Here is a 23,652-nt window from a genome sequence, read left to right as displayed (position 1 = left end):
CATGATCAGGCTTCCAAGAACAAATTCCCACTAATCCACACATTAATTTATACCACAACTTAGACGTTAGTTTCATGACAAAAAAAAGTAAAGGCAAATGTGTTCCCTTATTATTATATATCTAATATGTGTGATATGAACATGGATATGGATATGCTTGGGTCCAATTTTGTCGACCCGATAACATTTTATTTAGAGCATGGATCTGTAAACAAGTGTCTTACAATGGGACATATTTGCACCCATTAATGGTTTGAATAAAGTTTTTTGTGAAAGACAATTAACGGTGAACCAACGTCTTGAGCAATGGCTTCATTGTTCCATCGAACCTTGATCTTTATATATATAGAGTAATGGGGCGGTGCTAAACCCATTTGGTGTTAAACCGCCTGTTGAATGGGCTTTTCAGGCTTTTTTTTCATTTCATTTTTAAATTTTGACCGTAGAGATGTGATCTATGTACTTGATTTTATAGGGATCAGCTCTTGAAGGGTTTGATTCCAACACATTGGTGGGTTTTTATAAAGTTTGAAAAATCAACGGTCTAAAATCTTTGAAAAATTTTTAGGCTCTAAATATCATTTTTTTTAATGGAAAACACATGATCCAAGTGTGGATTTTTAGTAAATCGACCATGCCCAACACATTTATAGGGCGGAACCGCATAAAAAACACCAGAGGAACCCGAAAACCCCATTTAGCACCAAATGAGTTTAGCAGGGATCCATATATAATATTAATGAACACGTTGCATGTTGAATTGTGAAGTTTTGTTTATTTGTTTCCTAAGAGTTGTATCACTTTTGACCCGGTTCTCGGTGAGGATTCTTGGTCATAAAATAGCCAGGTTTTAGTATCTACAAACAAAAACGGCATTTTGAAAATATCAAAAAGTTCTGGCAGTTTAAAATGGCAACCAAATTATCATTTTCTTCATAATATTTTAAATATTCATGAGTGGGTTTTTTGGTTTTGGTATGTTTATGGTGGGTCGTGTTTTGACTCGGGACCCGACATGTACCAAATCCCACAGGGTCAGGGTTTAGGGGTAAATAAGAAGGTTCGATTAGAATCCGGGTCGGACCCAAAGGGCCCGATTAATATATGGATCCAGGCATGGTTTGTGAAATTTCATATCAGACCCAGGCCTGACCCGAGTTCCGACTAGGATCTGCAAATTTTCAATGTAAAAAAAAATGTTATTTTACCGAGTATGGGAAGAGTCTGGTTCATGTAATCCTTATAGGATTCAAGGTATGGTCTTTCTTATGGTGGATCCAATTGAACCCATGTCCAAACCCTGCCTTCATCTCAAATCAGGCAGGTGGTGTAGGTTAAAATCCCATGAGAGTCACCCCTTGCGCAACCCAAAGCGTGGCTACTCCCTTGGGGCAAAGGGTAAGCCCATGGAGTTTTACGCTATCAGGACAGCGACTGTAAGTACGGCAGACAAAGCCAGAGTGGCTAGGTCTCTAAACTTTGGGGTGGTTTCTCCGTGTAAATATCATTAAAAAAAACATCTGGGTCTGGTTCCACCTAAGTCCGAACCAAACCCGATCCTTTGACACCCCTAATCACATATGGCCAATTCAACTAAAGATATCACAAGCCATGTCAAAGCATGAGTTTATGTGGGTTGGTATAGTTTAGTCCATAATCACTATTGCGATTTTCTCCGCAAAGGAAAATTTCATGATAAATTACATAATTTTATCTTTCTCATAGAAAATTCAAGAAAAAATCAGTAAGAAAAACATTAAAATACAAAAACATATCAAACATCACATTAATAATGCAATATAAACACGATATTTTTGAAACAAACAATATTTGAAAATATCACAATTTCTTTGAATTATACGGGTTTTTCTTAAATCTCAGGATAAAATGATGAAATTTTCAAAAGGTGGCCGATATTGCGACTATGATTGAGTCTATATCTAACTTAAACCAAATATGAATATAATGTTCGAGTTAGTAATTGCATGTTCACCTGCAACTATATCTGTGGTTAGTTTCCAAGTTGGCATTTCTTTTTCTCACTCGAATTCATGATTTTATGCTTAAAAAGTCAATTTTACCCTTTACTCAGGAGAGCTTCATAAATAGACTCATTGGTTTCATTTCAAAAGGTTTCAATTTTGTAGAGTAAATAGAGATCATAACTATGTCGCTTTAAGTTTAGTTTTTTTAAGCTTTTTGGATTGTGATGGTATCTGGAAAGATAAACCTCCACAATGGTTTCCAAATCTTTATGAAATGTAGTAGTTAATCATGTATTCTGGTAGGGGTCTGCTTAACCCTATCTTGCCATTCAAAAGAAAAAGTCAATTGTACCCTTTTAGAGAGAGAGAGAGAATAAAATGGGTAAAAAGAAGTCATTTAATGAGGCTAAAACTGGCAGAATTTTAAATTTCTTAACTATCATTTTTTGTTAAAAGGGAGAATAATTAAAGGCTATGAATTTGAATAATCGAAGATAAAACTAAAAATGATTTTAAATTATATGTTTTTATGTATGAATTTGAAATATAAAACAACCGGGTATGGTTTTGTAAACAGTATAAAGGAGATTCAATGCTAAAAATGAGAGAATGCCTATGGTGGAGAAAGGTTTTGCAACAACTGGAAAATCGTATGATCATCACTCAAGTCATTGCAGCGTCATATGGTTCGAATCATGAACAACCACATGAAAGACCGTTTGGTCTGATCCTGACCCGTACCAAATCCAAATGGATCCTAGATTCCTAGTTAATTAGTTAATAAATAAGGAGGTTTAATTAAGAAGTCGAGATCTGGTGGGCTCGGTAAGGGCTTGGATGTCACTAACCCCTCCTGGAGCTTACCTCACAGATTGAGAGGGGTAAAAAAAGAAGTGGCTTCAGACCCATATGGTCCGATTCATATGTGGGTCTGGTATGGTTTATGAAATTTTATATCAAACGCGATTTTGGCACAGCTTTAATTAAGATCCGAATTTTTCAATGTAGAAAACATAAAATGATACTGTTTTATTAGGTATAGGCAGTTATGGTTTATGCAATCCTTACCAGACTCTGTTATGGTTTTATTCCTATAATAGGTCCAGTCAGACTCAAGCCCTGACCTGGTATTAGCACCTTGGAGTTGGATCTGGGTCTGGTGATGGTCCAGACCCGTTGACACCACTAGATGTGGCTGAATATGTTACTGGACAATAATACAGTAAGTTTTTTCCCCGTTCAGTAATGCCCAAGCATATATCTTTTGTGGTATTAGTGGAGCTTACTTACTAGAGTAGATTTCTCTCATAAGTCATAAGTCATAACTTTCAGATTTCATCAATGACAATATGTATCATCAGCAAGCCCTCATTGTATCTCATCAATTGCACCATCTAAACTGTTGGTTCAAACCACTTGGTCATTGTGACTTCAAAGTTGATGGTCCAAACAGCCTAGTCACCTTTTAAGAGCAGAGGACATGCCCATCATCTTAGTCCCGCTTCGTTCCCGTGCCCACGCACATGCCAATGAAGCCTCTCAAGGACCTACTTAGGGGTGGACATCAGGCTGGCCCTATTAGCACCCGATAAGAGCCCCGCAAGCCCGACTCCTACTCAGGCCTGAGCCCAGCCCAACCCGGTTACAATTGGACTCAAGTTGGACTGGGCCATTTAAGCTTGACCCAGTTCACAGGTCGGGCTTGTCAGGCCCTATGTGTTTTGCACATGGGCCCAGCCCAACTTAATTCGGGTCTGAGCTGCAAAGTGCAGCCCAAGCCCGACCCGATATGGTCGGACAAGATGCAACAGAAAAATGTGGTTGCCTAGACGGTAATGATCGCACTGTATGGGATGCATGGTTTCGGAGCACAAGCGCTACAGCTTTTTAGTGAGACGAGGAATTCAGAAACAAGGCCAAATGATGTCACATTCATAGCAGTCTTGGCAGCATGCGCCCATGCAGGTTTCGTCAACCAGGGCAAGGAGGTGTTCAGGTGTATTATGGCTTTGTACCAAGTGCTGAGCATCAGGTTTGTATGGTTGATATGTTTGGTCGAGCCAGGCTTTTGGATGAAGCAGCTCGGTTTATTGAGACAGATACCAGGTGAAGTGCCACCGGCAGTGTGGACAGCCATGCTTGGTGCATGCAAGATGCACAAGTTTGAAGTAGGTAAAGGTCTAACTTGTATGCAGCAGCAGGAAAGGTGGACATTGTGGAAATAGTGAGAAACATGATGAAAAACAGAGGGCTAAAGAAACAACCAGGGTAGAGCCTAATTGAGATTGACAAGGAAGCGCATGTATTTTGCATGGGAGACAAGTCACACCCAGAAAGCAAAAGAGATATATGCAGAACTGGAGGTGTTGATTTGGAAGCAGAGAGGTTGGTTACATACTGGAAACCGACTCCATTCTGCATGAGTTAGAGGAAGAAAGGGAAGTTGCAGTGAAGTTTCACAGTGAGAAATTGGCACTGGTATATGGCCTAATGAAAACGAGCCACGGGAAACCAAGTAGGATAATTAAGAACCTCAGGATGTGTGGAGATTGTCATACAGCCATGAGGTTTATATCTGCAGTGACTGAAAGAGAAATAACCATCAGAGATAAGAACAGATTCCACAATTTCAAGCAAGCGCTATGCTCATGTGGAGATTATTGGTGAAAAGATTATATAAAATATATAGATCTGGAGGAGAGTTTATGCAGGGGTTGAATGTGATGGATGGATTTTTGAATGATTCCAGCATGACAAACAAGTGGCCTTGCATCCGAAGCCCACCCTTGCCTGTTCCTATTGGAGAAAGAAAAACAAATCAATGATGGGTGCATCTGTTTTACAGTCAATGGGACATGCATGGAGCTGCTTTTTCCGCTCAGATAGAGGTGTATGCCAGTCATGCAACATCCATTCAAAGAAGTGCAGAATGTGAATTACAACTTCAATGGCAGAATAAATACCATAGATCTCATTGATGGTTTCTCATAAAAGATGAGTACCTTTCAAGGTCGGATTTAGTTAACAACGGGGTCAATGAGTTTCTTGCCATTTGAAAATGACGGCTAGACACAACAGTTGCAGAAATGTCTTCTCTAAGAGCTACTATCCCTGCTTCCCTACACAGACCTGCTAGCTCAGCCCCTGTGAAAAGCTCGGTCTCTTCTGCAATATGGTGCAGATTAACATCTTTGTCCAACTTCATCTGACGTGTATGTACCTGCAATATCTCAGTTCGTGCTTCCATATCTGGAGGTGGGACGTAAAGTACCTGCATGTGGGTAGAACTTAAGCAAAGCCACATAGTTATAATTCCTAAATTTTTTCATAGTGAAGTTTTCAACGAAGAGAACAAACTTTAAGTATTAAATTTCGCAGAAATGTTTAATCATGATGGCAAGTAATTGATGTTAAAATAGCATATATATATATATATATAGTATTTGTTTTGATAGTCAGGGGCAGTTTGGTCTTTTTTCACTTGACATAGGCACTGCTCATTATGAACAGTTTTTTTATTTTCTCATTTTGAATTTATTTTGTCTTTATTAAATAGAGCATGGGCGCTATGGTCATTTGACCATAAAGTCGGTGGGGGCTCCCCAACAGTGATAAATATATGACCTTTGGGAGCTCTCCAATGGCCTCTCTCTTGTATGTGTGTATATACAGGGGTGTTTGTCCCCGTTTATCATCCCTTAATGCTTTTGCTTAAGCATTTGATCAATAAAGTTATATCTTTTTTTATATTTTGTTATAGCCATTGTTGGCTTTTGTATTGTCCCATAGTGGACTTGTGTATGTACACCTTGTGTTTATGACCTTGTAAGCTCCTAGAGACTCTTGTTTTTAGTATTTTCGTATACTTCATTATATGGTATCAGAGCTTGCGTGCTCTTAGTCATATGAAGAGTGACCATAAGGTATTCGTGTTCGTGAGAAAGCATCCAAAAATGTTCGTGTGTTCATGGTGCTTGTAAGTGGACATTCTTTCACACTTCTCTCTTTCTCCCTCTCTCTCGTTCAAAATGGAGCATAAAATTGCTCTCTCCTTCAAACTTGATGGCACAAACTAAATGATGTGAATCTCCGCTATAGAGAACCTAAAGGAAAAAAAATTGGGAGATATCTGATGGGCACTATTACCGAGCCTCAACTCAAGCTCACCAAACTAGAAGAATGTCAAGAAAAGGCTCTAGAAGTATATGCTCGATCTAAAGTTATTGAGGATCAACAATTAAAAGTAAAATATTGAGAGAGTAACCATGCTAAGATTCTTGCATCGTTTATGAATAACATTGAAATAAAAATTTATGATAATATTGTCAAATTTAGAAAGGCAAATGAAGTGTGGTTATTCATGAAAGGAATGTACACTAAAAAAGATCTTGCAAAAAAAATTAGAATAACCAAGCAAGATAACATGAATGTCAGTGACTTTTTTAGTACCTTATCCTCTCTATGGGATGAATTTGCACTTTTGAAAACTGAGTGAGTGTCCACGACAGATATGAAACTTTGGCTGGAACAAATGGAAAGAGAGCAATATTTTCAATTTTTATATGGATTACATCCAGAGTTTAAACAAGATCTTCTCTCTTTCATAGAACATCTTAACTTCCTTTAGAAGATGCGATTGCCAAAGTATGCCAAGAAGAAACTCATCTTGGCATGGCTAAAAAAGGAGATGAAGTGTTGGCTATGTCTAGGCTCAGCAACAATGTAAGGGCATATAAACCTCCACAATTTGGAAGGCAAAATGACTCATGGAATAACAACTGTGGAAGATAAAAAAGAGTTGTTTGTCATTTTTTTAATGAGTCGAGTCATATTAGATCGGTTTGTCCAAAGCTTAGAAACAAGGTGGCTTCCGTAGAAGAATCCACACCAAAGAAGGAGAAAGAATGCAAAAGTGGAGGTGAAATAAAAGACACTCTTTGTCAACTAACCGTGGCACTACAACAAATACTCAAATCTCCATCTTCTATATCGAGTGTCACCATTGCTTCATCTTCTAATCCCGATGAGTGCTCATGGATTCTTGACTTGAGAGCTTACTTTCATATGATTTCACGTGAGAATACTTGGTTCGATATATGCATTAACTCAAATTTATCTTATGTTTCTACCGCCAATAAAATATCTTTAAAAATTAAAAGTAATGAAAATTTAGATTCTAAAAACTCTAAAAAAAAATTGTTCAAAAAATTAGAATTGTTCCTAAGCTAAATTTAAATCTTTTATCCGTCCCTCAAATCTCCAACCATGGATATAAAATCTCATTTTCATCTAAAGGTTGTTTTGTGCAAGATCTCTGGTCCAGGAGACCGGATTGAGCAAGGCCCATATCTCTACTTCATGGATTAGTTATCTCTTCCTTCAAAAACTTTTTATAATTATGTTCAAGATAATGATATTGAAACTTGGCATAAAAGACTTGGACATCCAAGGTATTCTGCGATGCATTTGTATACAAAGATTATATACTTGATAAAATAAAATTTATTTTATTTCCAAATAAAACTTTTATTTCTAAAAGATAGTTTGAATTAGTGCATTCAGATGTTTGGGGTCCTTCTCTAGTCATATCGAAAGGGGGTTATTCATATTATGTTACACTTATTCAGATGTTTGGGGTCCTTCTCTATGTATGGATAATTTCTCAATTAAAAATTGGATGTACTTTTTTCTTTAAAGAATTTTACATGATGGTAAAAAAATCATGTTCAAAGCAACATTTCTATACTTAGGTCCGATTCAGGTGAAGTGAAGAATATTTATCCAATGAATTTCAAAATTATTTAAAATAAAATAAAATTTGTCATCAAAGATCTTATCCTAGAACTCTTCAACTAAAATGGGTCAGCGCAAAGAAAACATAGGCATATTATGAAAACCGCTAGAACCCTTATCATTTCTAAAGATATTCGAAAATTATTTTAGGTTGAAGTCGTTCTAACTTCAACTTATTTAATAAATCGTATGCCATCTTCATCTTTACAAAATATTTCTTCTTGTAAAAAATTGTTTAAGATGGCACTCGACTTCAAAAGATTATGAATTTTTTGTTGTAAATGTTTTGTACTCTTACACAAATGAGATAGATTATCTTCAAAATCCATTGAATGTGTTTTCATTAGATATGGAGAAAATAAAAAAGAATATAGATGTTTTGATTTTAAAAATAACAAACTTTGTCTCTAAAGATGTGACTTTCTTAGAAAATGAAAACGATTTTGATCAAGGCAATAAAAAATATGAAGTAGACTACTTTTTTATCTGATCTCTCTCTAAGAAATGATGATTCTAATTGTGATGAATCTTTGAATAATGAAGTTGTTAGTGATGATCATCCTAATGATGAAAGTGTAGAACCTTGTGATAGTTCAATTAAAGATAGTGATATAGAAGATATAAGACCTATTGAAGATATAAATGTTTATACCTGGCATAAGCAAAGAAATCCTCAAAATGCCTTAAAAAATACTCTTCTCTCGAAGAGGAGACTTTAGATAGTAACTTAGAAATTGATCATGCTTCTCTTATAGAAGAATCCGGTCTTAGAAGATCTAGTCGTGCTTTCATTCCACCAAATAGGTTTGTGTCTTATGACCATAGTTGTCAATCGAGGAAACGGGAGTGAAAAGCGATTTGGGAAGCGAAGCACTTCTAAATTTTTAGAAAGCGAGAAGCGCAAAATGACTTAGAAGCGAACTGAGAATCATCTTAGAAGCGAGAAGGAAAGTGAACCAGAAGCAAAGAAGAAACAAAGAGGGAAGCGACTTAAGATTCAAGTGGGAAGCAAATAGGAATTGAGTTTTCCCGATATTGGGCAAAAAAAAATATTAAAGGATCCAAGCCCCCCAAAAACAGAAAATTCACTTCCTGATATTGAAAAGCGACCAGGAAGCGATCAAAGAGGTGAGTGGGAAGCAACGTGTTTGCGCTTCTAAAACATGTTTCGGGAAGCACACTTCCCTAAGTCCTATAGTGTTTCTGGTAACCTTGCTTATGACTCCTTATCCCCAAACCAAACTATAGAGCTTGCTTAATAACACTGCATTCTTATCATGAACCATCTCATTACAATGAAGCTAATTTTTTTTCTATTGGATTGAGGCTATGAAAGTAGAATTAGATGCCCTTAAGACAGTCAATACATGAGAAATAGTTACTTTGTGTTTAGGAAAGAAAACCATAGGTTATAAATGGGTATTAAGGTTAAAACTAAGAGTGATGAAACTCTAGAGAGATATAAGGTGAGGTTAATAGTCAAAGGTTATTCTTAGGAATATGGAGTTGACTATGAAGAAACTTTTACACCTTTAGCTAGGACTAGTATTAAGACCCTAGTTGCCTTTACTAAAAAATGACCTATATATCAATTGGATGTAAAAAATGCATTTCTCAATAGAGAATTAAATGAAGAAGTTTATATGGATCCTCTGCCGATATTTAATATTGAAAAAAAAACTCTTAAACTTAGAAAGGTCATGTATGGTCTTAAATAGGCTCGTAAGGGATGGTATGATAAATTCAGTAATATTATGACTCATTTGGGTTTTCGTTCTTGTTATACTGACATTGCTCTTTTTGTCAAAATTACAGATACCAATATTGTTATTCTTCTATTATATGTGAATGACATGATTATAACTGGGAGTGACAAACATGGAGTTATTAATGTTATAAATGTTTTAAAAGAAAATTTTGATGTCTTATTTGGGTTTTTTAAGATATTTTTTAGGTATTAAAGTTGCTTACTCTTCCATAGAGTATATACTTTCTCAAATGAAGCTTGTTGCAGATATTTGTGCTAAATTTGGTATTTCAGATGATAAAAAAGTGAAGACTCTTGAAGTGTTAAATGCTAAATTATGACTTGAAGATGAGATACTTCTTGAAGATCCTACACCTTATAGACAATTGAACCTTATAGACAATTGATTGGGTCATTCACTTACCTGCCTATAACTCATGCAGTTCATTCTGCTAGTCAATTCCAGCACGCTCCAACTATTGTACACATGAGTATTGTATTAAGAGTTGTCAAATATCTTAAGAATACCATAATTAAAAGGTTTTTCTTATCTTCATCTTTAAATTTACTTGCTTATATTAATACAGATTGGGGAGGAAATCCCAATGATAAAATCTCAACATCTGGTTTTTGTGTATTTTCAAGAGATTCATTGATTACATGAAGATGCAAGAAGTGGCAGAATGTCTCACTGTCATCTATTGAAGTTGAATATAGAGTCATGACCACGACAACTATGGAGCTTGTATAGTTAAGAAATCTTCTCAGAGATATAGGGGTTGCCATCTCCAAACCTTCGAAGATGTGTTGCGATAATAAAAGTGCAATCTACATTGCCAACAACTACACCTTCTATGAGTGCACCAAACATATTAAGATAAACTGTCATTATGTCTATGATAAATTCTTGAGAGGAACTATTAAGTTTCCATATGTCATTATATCATTTTTTATTTCTTTTCAACAAACTTTTGATGTTTACACCGTAAGTTTGAGGGGGATGTTAAAATAGCATATATATATATATATATGTATTTATTTATTGACATTGACTCTATATAAAAGGGGAAAAAAGGGAAAACCTTTCCCCTTTTTTTTCTCATCTATCTCGCTCGGTTCTCTCTACTCTCTCTCGCTAGGGAGGAAGAAGAAGATAACAAGTACATACCCGGTCTCTCTCTCTCTCTTGGTATGATGCGTAGTTGCACACATATATATGCTTTCTGTGTAAATAAATATAATTATATATATTAATATATCATAAACATATATTATAAATTTACAATATCCTATGTATATTATATATAATTATATGTATATATATATATTAATACATATATGTATACTTAATTCATATATATTCTATAAGCGTATAAGTTATCTATTTGATTGTTTTTATGTAACATAATTGCTTTACAGTGTTCGACAACATATTATTTGTCTATTGCTTATTGTTGATTGATTTTATGTTGTATACATATTTGTTATTAATTTTAGTAGTTTGTTTACATATTTTGCATGTTTTTTTAAATTTTTTATTTGGGGTACCGCCTAGACCTCACCTAGTCTTTTTAGGGGCTCACCGCCTAGGCTCCACCTAGCACCTTTGACAACTAAGAATCCTGGCAGCTGAAATCCAAAAAATTGATGTTCTTAGGCCTCAAGATGCTTACAACATTATAACATGAATTTACTTAAAAAAGCATGAACCAGCCAAAAGTACGTAGGAATAAGTGTACATAGTCAATGAAATCCAAAAATCAATGTGCTTAGGGCTCAAGATATTTACAAGCTTATAACATGAACGTGGCAAAAGTACTTGGGAATAAGTGTACTTTATGCATGTAACTAGGTTCATAAGCTTGAGGTTTTCAGCAACCTAATTTTTTCTTTTATAAAGTTCTTCGACCAGCAAATGCCATTATTGAGATTTTGGCAAGAACATGAAAGCTCACCAAATCAAAGCGGCCTGGACGCATCAGTGCAGCATCGATTGCATGAGGCCGATTTGTTGCTGCTAGAACTAGAACTCCCTGCGCATGAAATATACACACAATGGGAAAAAGTGTTCAAAGATGACAGGAGAAACAGCACAGCATATTGCATTTACAAATGGGATTTTCCTGACAATATGGTCTAAAAGAAATACAAGCTTGACCAGGATAAATCCAAACTGACCATTTTGTAAGTACCAACCTAACTCAAAAATGAGTTAATGTTGTCAGTGCACGACATATGATATATGGTTATCTTACTATTAACCAAAAATAGGATCTCCAATCCAAAATCTCATCACATGGTGCCGACTCTAACTAATGGTTCTTATTCCAATAGGTATCCAAAATGCTTTGTCAGCTCAACTTGGACAACCCCTTAAGTGAAAAACACCCTTAACAGTAAGAATGGAAATAAACTCTATACAGCGGTTGGGTATTCCATATACTGGGAAATTTAAAAAACCACAGTATGCCATGGTGAGTGCGCTGTGACATATATCTCTGAGAAAGGCATGACCTTCCCATGTACACCTCAAAACCAAAAGAATGTGTACTTGCCACTACTTGGCCTCCAAAAGGCACATGCAGGTCCACTGTAACTCTGGTAAGTTAGCACAGCATCACAATTAAATCAAGATGGGCAAAGATCAATCTAAAAACAGGTTCTCAAAATGGCAAAGACAGCACGCAGCATTAAAGGAAGAGGATCCAGTCAGCAATATAATGGACATCTAGTAACACAGTTGAGTAAATCATATTTGGAAAATTATTAATACTTCTTATGTACGGATTCTTTCAGACATTTAAAGTTTCCAAGCCACAATGCTATTCCACTGATACAAAATCTTCCCAACTGTATGCATTTAAGAGGTGAATGCCAAAGACATAAAATTTAGTAATTCACATAACGGTTAGGTATTTTATATCTATTCCACAGGATTAAAGCAGGGTTTCCTCATACTTTCATGCATGCAACAATTGGAAGAAGATAAAGTGAAGAGTGGAGTAGCATCATACAGTTGCTGACTCGAGACCATCCATTTCAGTCAGTAAAGTAGACAAAAGCCTCTCTCCCACTGTTGGCTTACTGTTGGAATTTCCTCCTTCCCCACCACTGTAACAAGCAAGCACAAATAATCATAATCTGTTAAAATGATCAACTGAGAAAACAGCAACAGGACGTCATAGTGCTTAGATCATAGATCATATGCAAGAATATTCGGCATGATAGTACCCTCTCTCTCTCTAGCTCTGTGCGTGTGAGTGTTGAACTCCTGCTCTTGCCAACAGGAGAAAAAAAGCAAAATGATATCCAAATCAGTCTACTTCTGGAGTAACCAAGAAAGTACACTGATGTACATGCAACCACTTGTAACAAGTCAATAACAGTTTTGAGTGACTGTGCAAAGGAAGAGTGAAACCAGTGAATGCAAAAACCGTCATTAAAGATCTTATGCAATATTTTGTGCATGGGATGATAGATGTTGATTACTCTATCCAAGCAGACAACTCAATGTGTGTTCACATGCATAAACACACAAATACATTCACTGTGCATAAGTATACATGCAGATGCAGCGAAAAGCAGAAACAGCAGTGCTGTTGCATTTGTAACAGTGATCGCAGAATGAGAACTTGGTAAATGTGTTTCTACAGATAAAAAGAAAAACCGAGGCATTTAAGCATCAAACTACAATGGATATAATGAAAATTCCACATAACACTGTGACCTACATGATACTATGATGGATGATCTTAGTGTATGTCAACAGAGTCCGGAGCCATAGTATATTGCAAATGACAAAAAGGAAGTGCTCAGAAATAATATAGGTGAGAAAATATCAAATTGCACAAAACTTTCATAAAAGCAATCATAAATAGGGACACAATCAAATTACAAGCTTCTCAACAATTTAGTACTCTATCATTACCGTTTTGAAGCAATTGCATCAGCCTCATCAAAGAAAATAATGCTAGGTGATACCAGGCGAGCTCTTTGGAATGTTCTACGCAGTAATGCTTCTCCTTCTCCAACATACATGGAATAAACCTCCGCACCACTGAGAGGAAATCAAAAGGAACATCAGAGACTCAAAATGCACATAAAGTATATATGGAGAACAAACAATACAAAGATGACAACCATGAAAAATGTGTTAAGAAATTCTGGAAAATATGCTGATAAACAGAAAGTCCTGTCATTCTATGAACTACAAGCATCAAAGTATGATCAAGATTGAGGCAACAAGAAGATTGATGTGCCATAGAAGGCCCTTGGAAAATCTTTCATATCAGAAACCATCTTCTCTGGGTCTCACTAACATGAACAGAATTTTGGTCATTTGACCCTCAGAGGCATTCTGGTTCAGATTTTATTTTGCCCTTGGTGTATTTATTATTTTATTGATGGGATATGTGAACCTGCCAAGGGTATTTTGGTGATCTTTCAAAACTATTCATTTAGTGATTTAATATATTGACAAACTACCACAACTCAGGTGATTGGTTACGGCTGCCTCATCTTCTCTCCTTCCATCTCCTACTTATTTTTGTAACCAGTTTTGACACCATCCAAGTGTGGGGTCAGGGAGTAGTTTCCATGTTTGTAGGGCTTTACGTCAATGCTAGAAAAGGCTTCCTTCAATTTCAAGAAGCTAGCCTGATACTCAAGATGCATCATTGCATGAGTTTTTCTTTGTGGAGATCCCGCTATTTCACACTCTCTAAGACAGCAAAAGGCAAATGCATATCAATAAGGTGCACACTGGTTGCAATAAGGGATACCGGGAGGAATGTTTACTGCTCATTCACTAACTGAACAAATCAGATTACCAAAAAGATATTTGAAAAGTCTCATCCAAAAACTCCCTTTCCAATAGGAGGACATCTTGGAAGACCAAGGCCTGAATAAATTCAGAGCTATACTGTGCTAATTAGTGAACAACAGATGGTGGCATATCGATGAGTACCATTTAGGAATAAGAAAAAAATAATACAGCAAAATTGTACAAGTAATTACAAATTTGAAACCTCCTTAACATTCAAGAGAACTGCAACAGTAGATTGAATAGTTGATGAAAGGCTTGAAAGCACAGAGACGATTGCATTTGATTCAACCTCAAACTTCGAGATGGCATGCCACATAGAGAAAGAGCTATGAATATATTACCTCAAAGAGAAAAAAGCCGCTTGGGCAGCATGAGCAGCAGCCTTGACAAGAGTGGTCTTCGAACAACCTGGTGGTCCATGTAAAAGAACTCCGCGCATTGGTGACAACCCTAGTCTCGCAAATGCAGCTGAATGCTTTATAGGCCACTCAACAACTTGGTGAAGCTTCTTCTGCTTCATGGGCCAAGGAATGTTACTACAGAAACACACAACTCCAAGCAATATAAATAAAAGTAGAAAGCATACCCAACCTTCAAATTTTTTAAGCCACCAATATCTTCCCATAATACCTTTGGGACATCCTCAGTTACACCTCTTGTAATGCTAGGACCAACTTTTGATCTTGCGTACTCCCAGTCGTTAACTGTTAAGCTGCATACATCACCATGATCATTTCTACCTGAGCACCTACGTAGTGCAGCAATTGCTGCCTCTCGACACAATGCTTCAATGTCAGCACCAACAAATCCATTGCAAGATGAAGCTATAGCTTGTAAATCAACATCCTTCTCCAGCGAAAGCTTCTTTGTATGGAGCTGGGAAAAGAGAAGAAAAAAGGTCCAAATATAGATCTGTATACAAGAAACTTCAACAAATACAGGGCAAATCTCAATGTCAAAAGAAAAAAGAATGAAGCATCTTCAGCGCCCCACTACCTTCCTCTTTGCACAGATAGAGAAAAGGTTGTGTAATGGTCTCAATTTTTGAAGAAAAAAGTGAAAGAGAGGGAAAAAATAAAGATGTGTAAATGAAAGTCAAAATGGCAGTGCATAACAGAAATCACACCTCAAGAATTTGTAACCTCTCGTCTTCAGTGGGCACTGTGACCTCAATTTCTGCATCGAAGCGTCCTGGTCGTCTTAGTGCTGGATCAATTGCATTAACCCTGAAGAAAAGCAAAGACACTTTCCATTTTAACAACTTTTTTTCCTGGAAAATACTTATGAAAGGCATGTCAGTTGATCCCTACTTCAAAAAGGAAACTTTAAGAGGAAAACGGAAATCAAGAACTCATTCCAATATAACAATAGAGATCTACATGTATTAAGGAACTGGAAAACTCCTCATTGTAAATCATTCAAATGCTTCTGACTCGGACCCAAAAACACACTGCCCCAAAAGGAAATTGGAGCAGTTTGACTTTAAATTTTTCTGGCTTCCATCTGACTTTGGTCTTACTAAGATGCGTTACAGTGCCCTAAAAAATTTAAAGACAGCAACAAATTCAGGAAAATCTGTAGATAAAGAGAAAAAGTGGCTCAGGATCCTATTCATTATTGGGTTATTGCTAAATACTTTTTGAGATTTAGCCCTTCAAACTTATCTGAATATGTCCAACATGCAGAAATTCTGAACCAATTTTAAACCTTTTCAACAAAGGCATTTGCGTTGCAGCACCTTAAGGACACTAGGATTTTCTTACGGTACCATATTGGATGATGTAATTGATTAACATTATCTGGTCAGATAATGGACGACCATATTCAACTATTTTAAGGTGAGTTTGGATTGATCTGGTTAGTTAAGATTGTTCATCAGGATTATGGGGTTTAATATATGAATGAGCGCACTCAACTGCTCACTCAAATTCAAAGAATTATTCAACAAGAACTGCTCTGATCATCTTCAGAACAATCCAATGTTTCAGAAGGAAAGAACTGTTGTGTTTTAGAAGTGTATATGACTCTCCTCATATGCATGATAGACTGGTCTGATGCTATTTTCCTTCATGCTATTTACTTAACAGAAACTCCTTAATGCAATTAGTTCTATTTCCACATAGAGGTTAGTTTCTAAGTCAAGGTATCTAAACAATTTTGAAGACCCCAAATGCTGTTGAAGGTACAATATTGTATAATGATCCAAAAAGCTGAAAAGGAAAAGAAGAAATGGATAGTGAATTTCTAGATATCAAGAAAGATCCTCACGGTGACATGTCATGCATGCATGACCTTGACAATCATATCTATAAACTGCACATATTTTGAGTTACAAAAATTTGAAAACTCTTAATGCCTCAATGCAGATATTACTTTCAAAGTGAAAATTTAGCGGAAAATCATAAAGAGAAGTAAACTAACCTGTTGGTTGATGCCACAACCGCAACATGAGAGCGGGACTTTGATGAAGTCTTGCTCCCATCCATCAAGGTAAGAAGCTGAGCAACTATGCGAGACTCCTGCTCTTTCCTACAAGTCAAAATTTTGAGCTGAGCCCTCCAAAAAATAAATGGCGCAACAGACAAAATGTGGGCATGCCATTCAGCTACCGAAAGTGTGTGTGTGTGTGTGTGTGTGTGTGTGTGTGTGTGTGTGTGCAACAAACATTTACCCACCTTGAGTCACGACGAGGGCACAGAACATCAATCTCATCTATGAATATAACTGATGGCTTGCCTTCTGATAAATGAGAAGATGCCTGATCAAATGCCTCCCTTAAAATACGCTCGCTCTCTCCGGCATATGCCCTATGAACTGAATGTGGGCTGCAATATGCATTTCAAGAACCAGCAAATATTGATGACCACATACTTGAAAATATCACAAAATTCAATTTATCAGCAAAAGAAAAGGACACAAATAAGATCCATACAGAAAAGATGATACAGTTGATTCACAATGCCAACCCACTACGAACCTAATCAATGTCAAATGTGCACAACACTCGCGAACAACAGCACGAACCAGGCTTGTCTAAAGAATAGCATAAAAAGCAAGGTTAAAATCCTTAAAATTCTACAACCCAATAATGATCACTCCCAATACACAAGGCACACACAATAAACATACATAAATCTACTTAACAATTTTCAACAATCGACACTATACATGACCAATTTGAAGAACTAACACAACTAAACTTAAATTCATATGATATGAGTGAACCAAAAAAAATGTAAACTTCAGCAACAAACAGATGGGAGAAAAACAGAAAAAAAAGAACATTTTAATTCTCAAGAGAACGCAATTGCAAGCCCATTATGAGACAACTTAGGATCAAAATTTCACCTTTCCAGTACCGGGTGGACCGTAGAGCAGCAGCCCTCTAGGCCACTGCAGAAAAACCCATCAATTTTTATCTTTTGGCAAAATAAAGAAAGAAATACCCAAAATCGTGAAAAAATTCTCCACAATGAATTTTTCAAAAAACAAGAAAAGAAAATAAGAAATTCAGAGAAATCTGCCTTCAGTCCAAGTATTCTGGACTCCTCTGCATATATGGTGGGGTAGATTATGAGCTCTCTAATGGCACGGAGTGCTTCAGAATTGCCAGCAATGGCTTCCTCTACCCTAAATCGCTCCTCAGCACCATTCTTTCTTCCTTCCATCTTGAACCCTAACGCCAACCAATCATAAACCCTAATTTTCAGCTCCTTCAATGGAAATAGTAACCCTAGTAAAAAGACAACAAAAAACTCAGGCAATTCTAGGGTTTTCTATTATTCCCCAAACCTTAGCAGAGCCTTGTCATTGAGATAAAAAAACCTTAATTATCAAACACTTAATGTAGTGGGTCAGAAGCACTAAAACCCTAAAAATCCCTAAACCTGAAGGCCCTGTTTGGTTAGCCCCGTTTATCCAGGTAAATTAGATACTAGAAAAAAAAAACACATTTTTTTCTAATGGTTGGATAGCGAAATGAGATATTAAAAAATTTAATTATTTAGAAAAACCTGAAATTCATTAATCCAGTGCATACCTGGATTTATAGAAACATGGGAAAAAATTATCATAAAACATGGGTCTACCCTCTCTCATGCCCTCAGGCAGTATGGTGCGAAAATATCTAAACAAACAGATAAAATGAATAAAAAACTTGTATACAACATAAAATCAATCAAAATAAGCAATAGACAAAACACGAAAATCAATTATATTAAATAGCATGCTAAAAAAAATCAAGAATAATAAATAATTGAATAAACAAACCGTACAACTAATAATATGAATAAATAATATACAAAAAATAAATTCATGTATATAAAAAAATTAATAACAATTGACATAAAATAAGCAATAGATAAATAAGAAAAAGAAATGAATAATTGAATAAGCAAACCATACAAAACAATGAAAAAGATAAGAAAACATATTATATATGAATTACACACAGTGAAAAAGATAAGAAAACATATTATATATGAATTACACACATATAACATATATATATATATATATATATAACTCAAAAACAGATAACCAGAAATATAACTAAAAAATATATGAATTATACACATACACATATATATATAATATATATATATTATAATAACTATAATACATAAGATATATAATATAACTGAAACATAGGATAATTAGTTATATATATAACTGAAAACATAAATTATAGAAAAAAGAAAATAAAAAAATAAAAGAAAAATATGTTTTTTGGTTGATTACTTACAGAATAAATCAAGCAATGAACATAGTTTCTTTAGTGCAATGCAAGTGGACGAAGATGGATATGCTGTGAATATGTTTTGGGCAGATTCAAAGTCAAGAGTAGATTATGAATGCTTCAATGATGTTCTTGTATTTGATACTACAGTAAAGATTAATATTGAACAATGACCATTTGCGCAGTTTGTCGGAGTGAACCATCACACACAGAGTTGTATATTAGGCAAGGCGTTTTTGTATGACCAGACCAAAGAAAGTTTTGAGTGGTTGTTCAAAGTATTTACACAGGCAATGAATGGGAAGCAACCTGAAGCTGTACTTACATATGGTGATCACGCAATTGCGGCTGCAGTGCTTCATGTGTGGTCAGATGCACATCATCGCCTATGTTTGTGGCATATCCTTCAAAATGCAGCAAAGAACATAGAACACATATTTAATCAGAAGACAGGGTTTGACAAAAAGTTTACTAGGTGTGTGTGCTTGAGAGCGTAGATGAGATCACCTTTATGTCTGATTGGGAGGAAATGATTCAGACATACGACCTTGAAGATTGTCTGTGGTTACAAAATTTATATGCAGAAAAAGTGAAGTGGGCATTGACATATGGAATACAATACTTTTGTGCTGATATGATAAGCACACAAAGAGCTGAATCTATGCATGTCACGCTGAAGAAAACCTTGTATTCATGTTTGACAATGTTTCATTTCATGGAACAATATGAATTATTTGTAGACGGTCTAAGACAGAATGAGCTTGAACAAGACGTGAAATGCTTCAATACACGACCTCTAACTTTTGGCATGAAAATATTGATGCGACCAGCAGCTCTGTATACACTAACTGTATTTGAATGGATCAAGAAAGAGGTGTTACATATCATGAATTGCAAAATAGAAGGACTCGCGCAAACCAAGAATATGCACAAATATCATATTTTATGGCAGGGCGAAAAGTATCATGAAAGGCGAGAAACACATGTCACGTACAATGTTGACAATAGAAGAGTTGAATGTTCGTGCAATATGTATGAATTCAAAGGTATTTTATGTTGTCATGCATTAAAGGCACTCAATCAAGAGAAAATACAAGAAATACCTGAGTCTTACGTAATGCGAAGATGAAAGAGACGTGCTGTAAGACCTGCAATTTTTCAGAAAATATCTGAATAAAATTCATGAGGCAATTACCGCTAAAAATGACATTTTTCTCAGAATGCGAAACGAATCAATTCCTGCGAGCCAGTTATACTTAGGATATTCGTCGAATCGCGAATATATGCTCAAACACTCTGGAAGCCATAACTTCCTACCTGAATGAAATCAAAGGATTCCTGCGAGCCAACTTTCTTAGTTACGTCAATACGAAGGGAATGGCGTACTCAGAATTTTTCGAAAAAAAATCGCTGGAAACCAGAAATTTTTGCGGGACCCACGGAAATATTGGTGGGACCCACAAAAATATTCCTCAGAAAATATCTGGTGGGACCCACAAAATATCTCATGGAAATATGTAGGTGGGCCCCACACCAAGGAACCTCTTGGAATTAAAAAGAAGCCAAGGGGGTAGAATGTGCATGAAAAAACCCAAGAGGAGGTGGGCTTGGGCTATAAATAGCCCTCCCCACTCTCTCTCTTCTCATAAAAATCGACCCCCCTCTCTCTCTTGCCTTCTCTCTCTCTCCTAAACCTCCCCTACCTAGCCTAGCCCACCTGAGCCCACCTGACCTGGTCTGAGCCTGCCTGACCTGGTCCTAACCCACCTGACCTGGGTTTGAACCCACTTGACCTGGTCCAAACCCAGTTGACTTGACTTGAACCTAGTTGGGTTTAAAGTCAAAGTCCTTTTTGGTCCTGATTCCGGTTTGGGTTTCTGAACCCAGACTTAGCCTACTTGAGCTGAGTTCGAACCTGCTGAACCCAGTTGACTTGGATCGAACCCTGTTTGGTTCAAACCACTTAGGTTGAGTAGCTTGACCTGCTCTACCTCTTTCTTAACTAAGTCAGCTTCATCTGACTTAGTCTGACCTCTCGAAGGAAGGCTCGAAGCCAAAGAAGCAACCCGGAGCCGTTTCTTCCACGATTTGAAGTAAGTTCGCTTCGTTGATCCATCTCTCTCAAGTATTTGACTGTTTGTATATAGAATATACTTTCTGAAGTAGTATCTTGCTTTAGTTCTTGATTGAGCCCTTTTTGGACACTTCGGTGTTCACCCGCTCGTCTCGTAACTATCGTCGGATATATCTATATTCAAACACGCAGTATATGCGTTTTCAAAATGGTATCTCGCCCTAGTTCTTGGTTGAGCCCTTCAGAACACTTCGGTGTTCACCCGCTCGCCTCGTAACTATCGTTGGATACGGATCTAGGTGTATATCTGCTGATTCTGCCGACGCGTCTTATATCGCACAGGCTATGTAATTTACCTTTGCCGTCGCGTCGTATGATGACAAGGCTCCCTGTTTTCTGCACTTCCGATTACTGCACTTCCAATTATGCATTTACTTACGTCGTCGCGTCGAACGATGCCAAGGCTCCTGCTTTCTGCAATGTATTTACTTACGCCGTCGCGTCGAACGATGCCAAGGCTTCTGCTTTGTTATATATGTAGAATATTTCGTTCAGTTACACACCCTGAACAATAGTATATGCATTTCTTTACGCCGCCGCTGTATAAAGCACAGGCTTCTGCTTATACTACATATATAGCGCATAAATGAGCGTTCAAATGGAGATCAAACTCCAAATCGCCAATGCGATTCCCTGACCGCTCCTCATTCAAGATTCTGCTTGACGAATGAAGCCCCTATTGGAAAGGCTTCACTTTTTGGCAAAATGCTCTTTACGTAAAAACTAAGTCAATTACGTATGACCTGGCTATGGCCCAGGGTTCCTGCAACCTTGATGGATGCAAGGTACGCACAACGGTGCACATCCATTTCCCGGATTAAGCGTGGCGATTTCCTACCAAAGAGGGGAGATGCCGCTGAAATGGATAAAAGAAACGCACGCTTTCTCCGTAAAAGAGAGGAAGTGCTGCTGAAATTTCTGAAGAAGCTAAGAATAGCTCAGAAAGAACGTAGCAGGATACTCTGACATATAGCAGAGTGCTACCCAGTTCATGGATTGCCTTCTACAAACGTAGAAGGGTTCGTCGCACCGCTGTCGATAGAGCAGGGGATGTGCTGACGAAATGGTTGGCAGAAGAGCTGCCTGAACCAATGGAACGGCATAATGATGTCCGTTGATGGAACGATGCCAGATCGGCTCGTATCCTTGTGCCTGCAAGGGCACCTTGCTCGTAAGGGCCGCTGAGCCGGAGTAAAGGTTGCGCCTTGGCTAGGTTTGGACTCGTTGCGTAAAAATACGCCGAGTAGCCGATCTATTTAGATCGAGTCATATGCATGCTCATTGAGAACGGTTACGCAACCAGACTCGTAAGGGCCGAAGAGCCAGAGTGTGTTGTTTCCACCCAAAGAGGTGTGATGCTCGTGGTGGCCGAAGTGCCAAAGAGCGGTGTTCTGCATGCATATGAATAAGACTTAAGGTCGCACATACCCCGCGGTTGAAAATCGTGTTAGGGGTACCCCCTCAGTAATGACTGTGTTGGGGCAGACTGAATGGGGTCGGGTACATACTCCCGTAGTGCTGAAAGCACGGGCTGCCTAAATGGCATGCAGATTCTGTCCAAGTAATTGTAAGACTGGCAGACCCCTTCAGGAATTATGCTCACTGTGGAATGACAGTGATGGTACAGCCTTGAGTGACATGTATTTTACTTTGGACCTGATAGAGTCCACGATGGCCTCAGTCACTCATGGGTTTTGGGGTCGTGGTTATCCTTAAGATCTAAGGATTGAACCCAACTACTGCAAGTAGAGGATGCATCCGAATATGGGCCTAGTAGGATTCTCCTAGTTGAAACACACTGCCCTACTATGGATAGGGTCAACAGGCCTCTGGGGTATCTAAAATACATAGAATAATCAACCCCCAGAACGTCGCGTTGATGCCTGGACAATAGCTCTACCTGCGTACCAAAGGCGGGAGCGGTTAATTATTGAAACAATGCATTAGCTTAGGTTCAGCGATGCTTTGAATGTATGAGTGGATGACGTGTTGAGTCAGTCCTGCATAACCTTTGTGAAGGTGTCATGTTCGGTATACTACTGGACCGACTGGGCAAAGACCCGTGTTGTATCCGCACGACTAAGCGAAGCTCGAGGAGTTGTCCTTAGATGCGTGGGATACGGATGTGCCAAGTATGAAGACTTGAGCTAGACATCACTTTGAGACCCGAAAGAGGGCATGGCTAAGTCGTGGAGACTTAAGCGGTTATTCAAATCACAGCCCTGAAAAGGCTTGCTCTAAGTCATGAGGACTCGAGCGGATGTTCAAACTCATAGCCCTGCGGAGGCTCTTGCGATATACATTAGGTCTTGGAGGCTTGAGCGTCGTTATTGCGTATTGCGACCCTAAGTGGTCATTATCGTACTTGAATTGAATGGATGTATGATTGCATGCTTACCAGACCATCAGTGGTTCTGACCTCATTTCATG

At 37.4% G+C, this 23,652-nt stretch overlaps 1 protein-coding gene across 1 annotated transcript; it reads right to left on the bottom strand.

The window, feature by feature from the left end:
* Window positions 1-4,881: 4,881 nt before the first annotated feature.
* On the bottom strand, window positions 4,882-18,018 carry CDC48B (cell division cycle 48B). The gene is made up of 12 exons (XM_089991056.1): window positions 17,875-18,018; window positions 17,699-17,755; window positions 17,328-17,383; window positions 17,026-17,175; window positions 16,772-16,879; window positions 15,477-15,576; window positions 14,942-15,226; window positions 14,692-14,861; window positions 13,454-13,582; window positions 12,540-12,636; window positions 11,481-11,558; window positions 4,882-5,256 (listed from the first exon to the last, which is right to left on the bottom strand). Exons 1-12 carry the CDS (start codon window positions 18,016-18,018, stop codon window positions 4,957-4,959), a joined length of 1,674 nt encoding a protein of 557 aa, XP_089847182.1. The 3' UTR covers window positions 4,882-4,956.
* Between the last annotated feature and the right edge of the window lie 5,634 nt (window positions 18,019-23,652).

This window comes from Nuphar pumila, chromosome 16, assembly GCF_984573655.1.
Source record: "Nuphar pumila chromosome 16, dmNupPumi1.hap1.1, whole genome shotgun sequence".
In the NCBI taxonomy this organism is placed as follows: domain Eukaryota; kingdom Viridiplantae; phylum Streptophyta; class Magnoliopsida; order Nymphaeales; family Nymphaeaceae; genus Nuphar; species Nuphar pumila.
The sequence above is the reverse complement of the archived record's forward strand: the minus strand, read 5'-3'. Positions and strand labels throughout refer to the sequence as shown.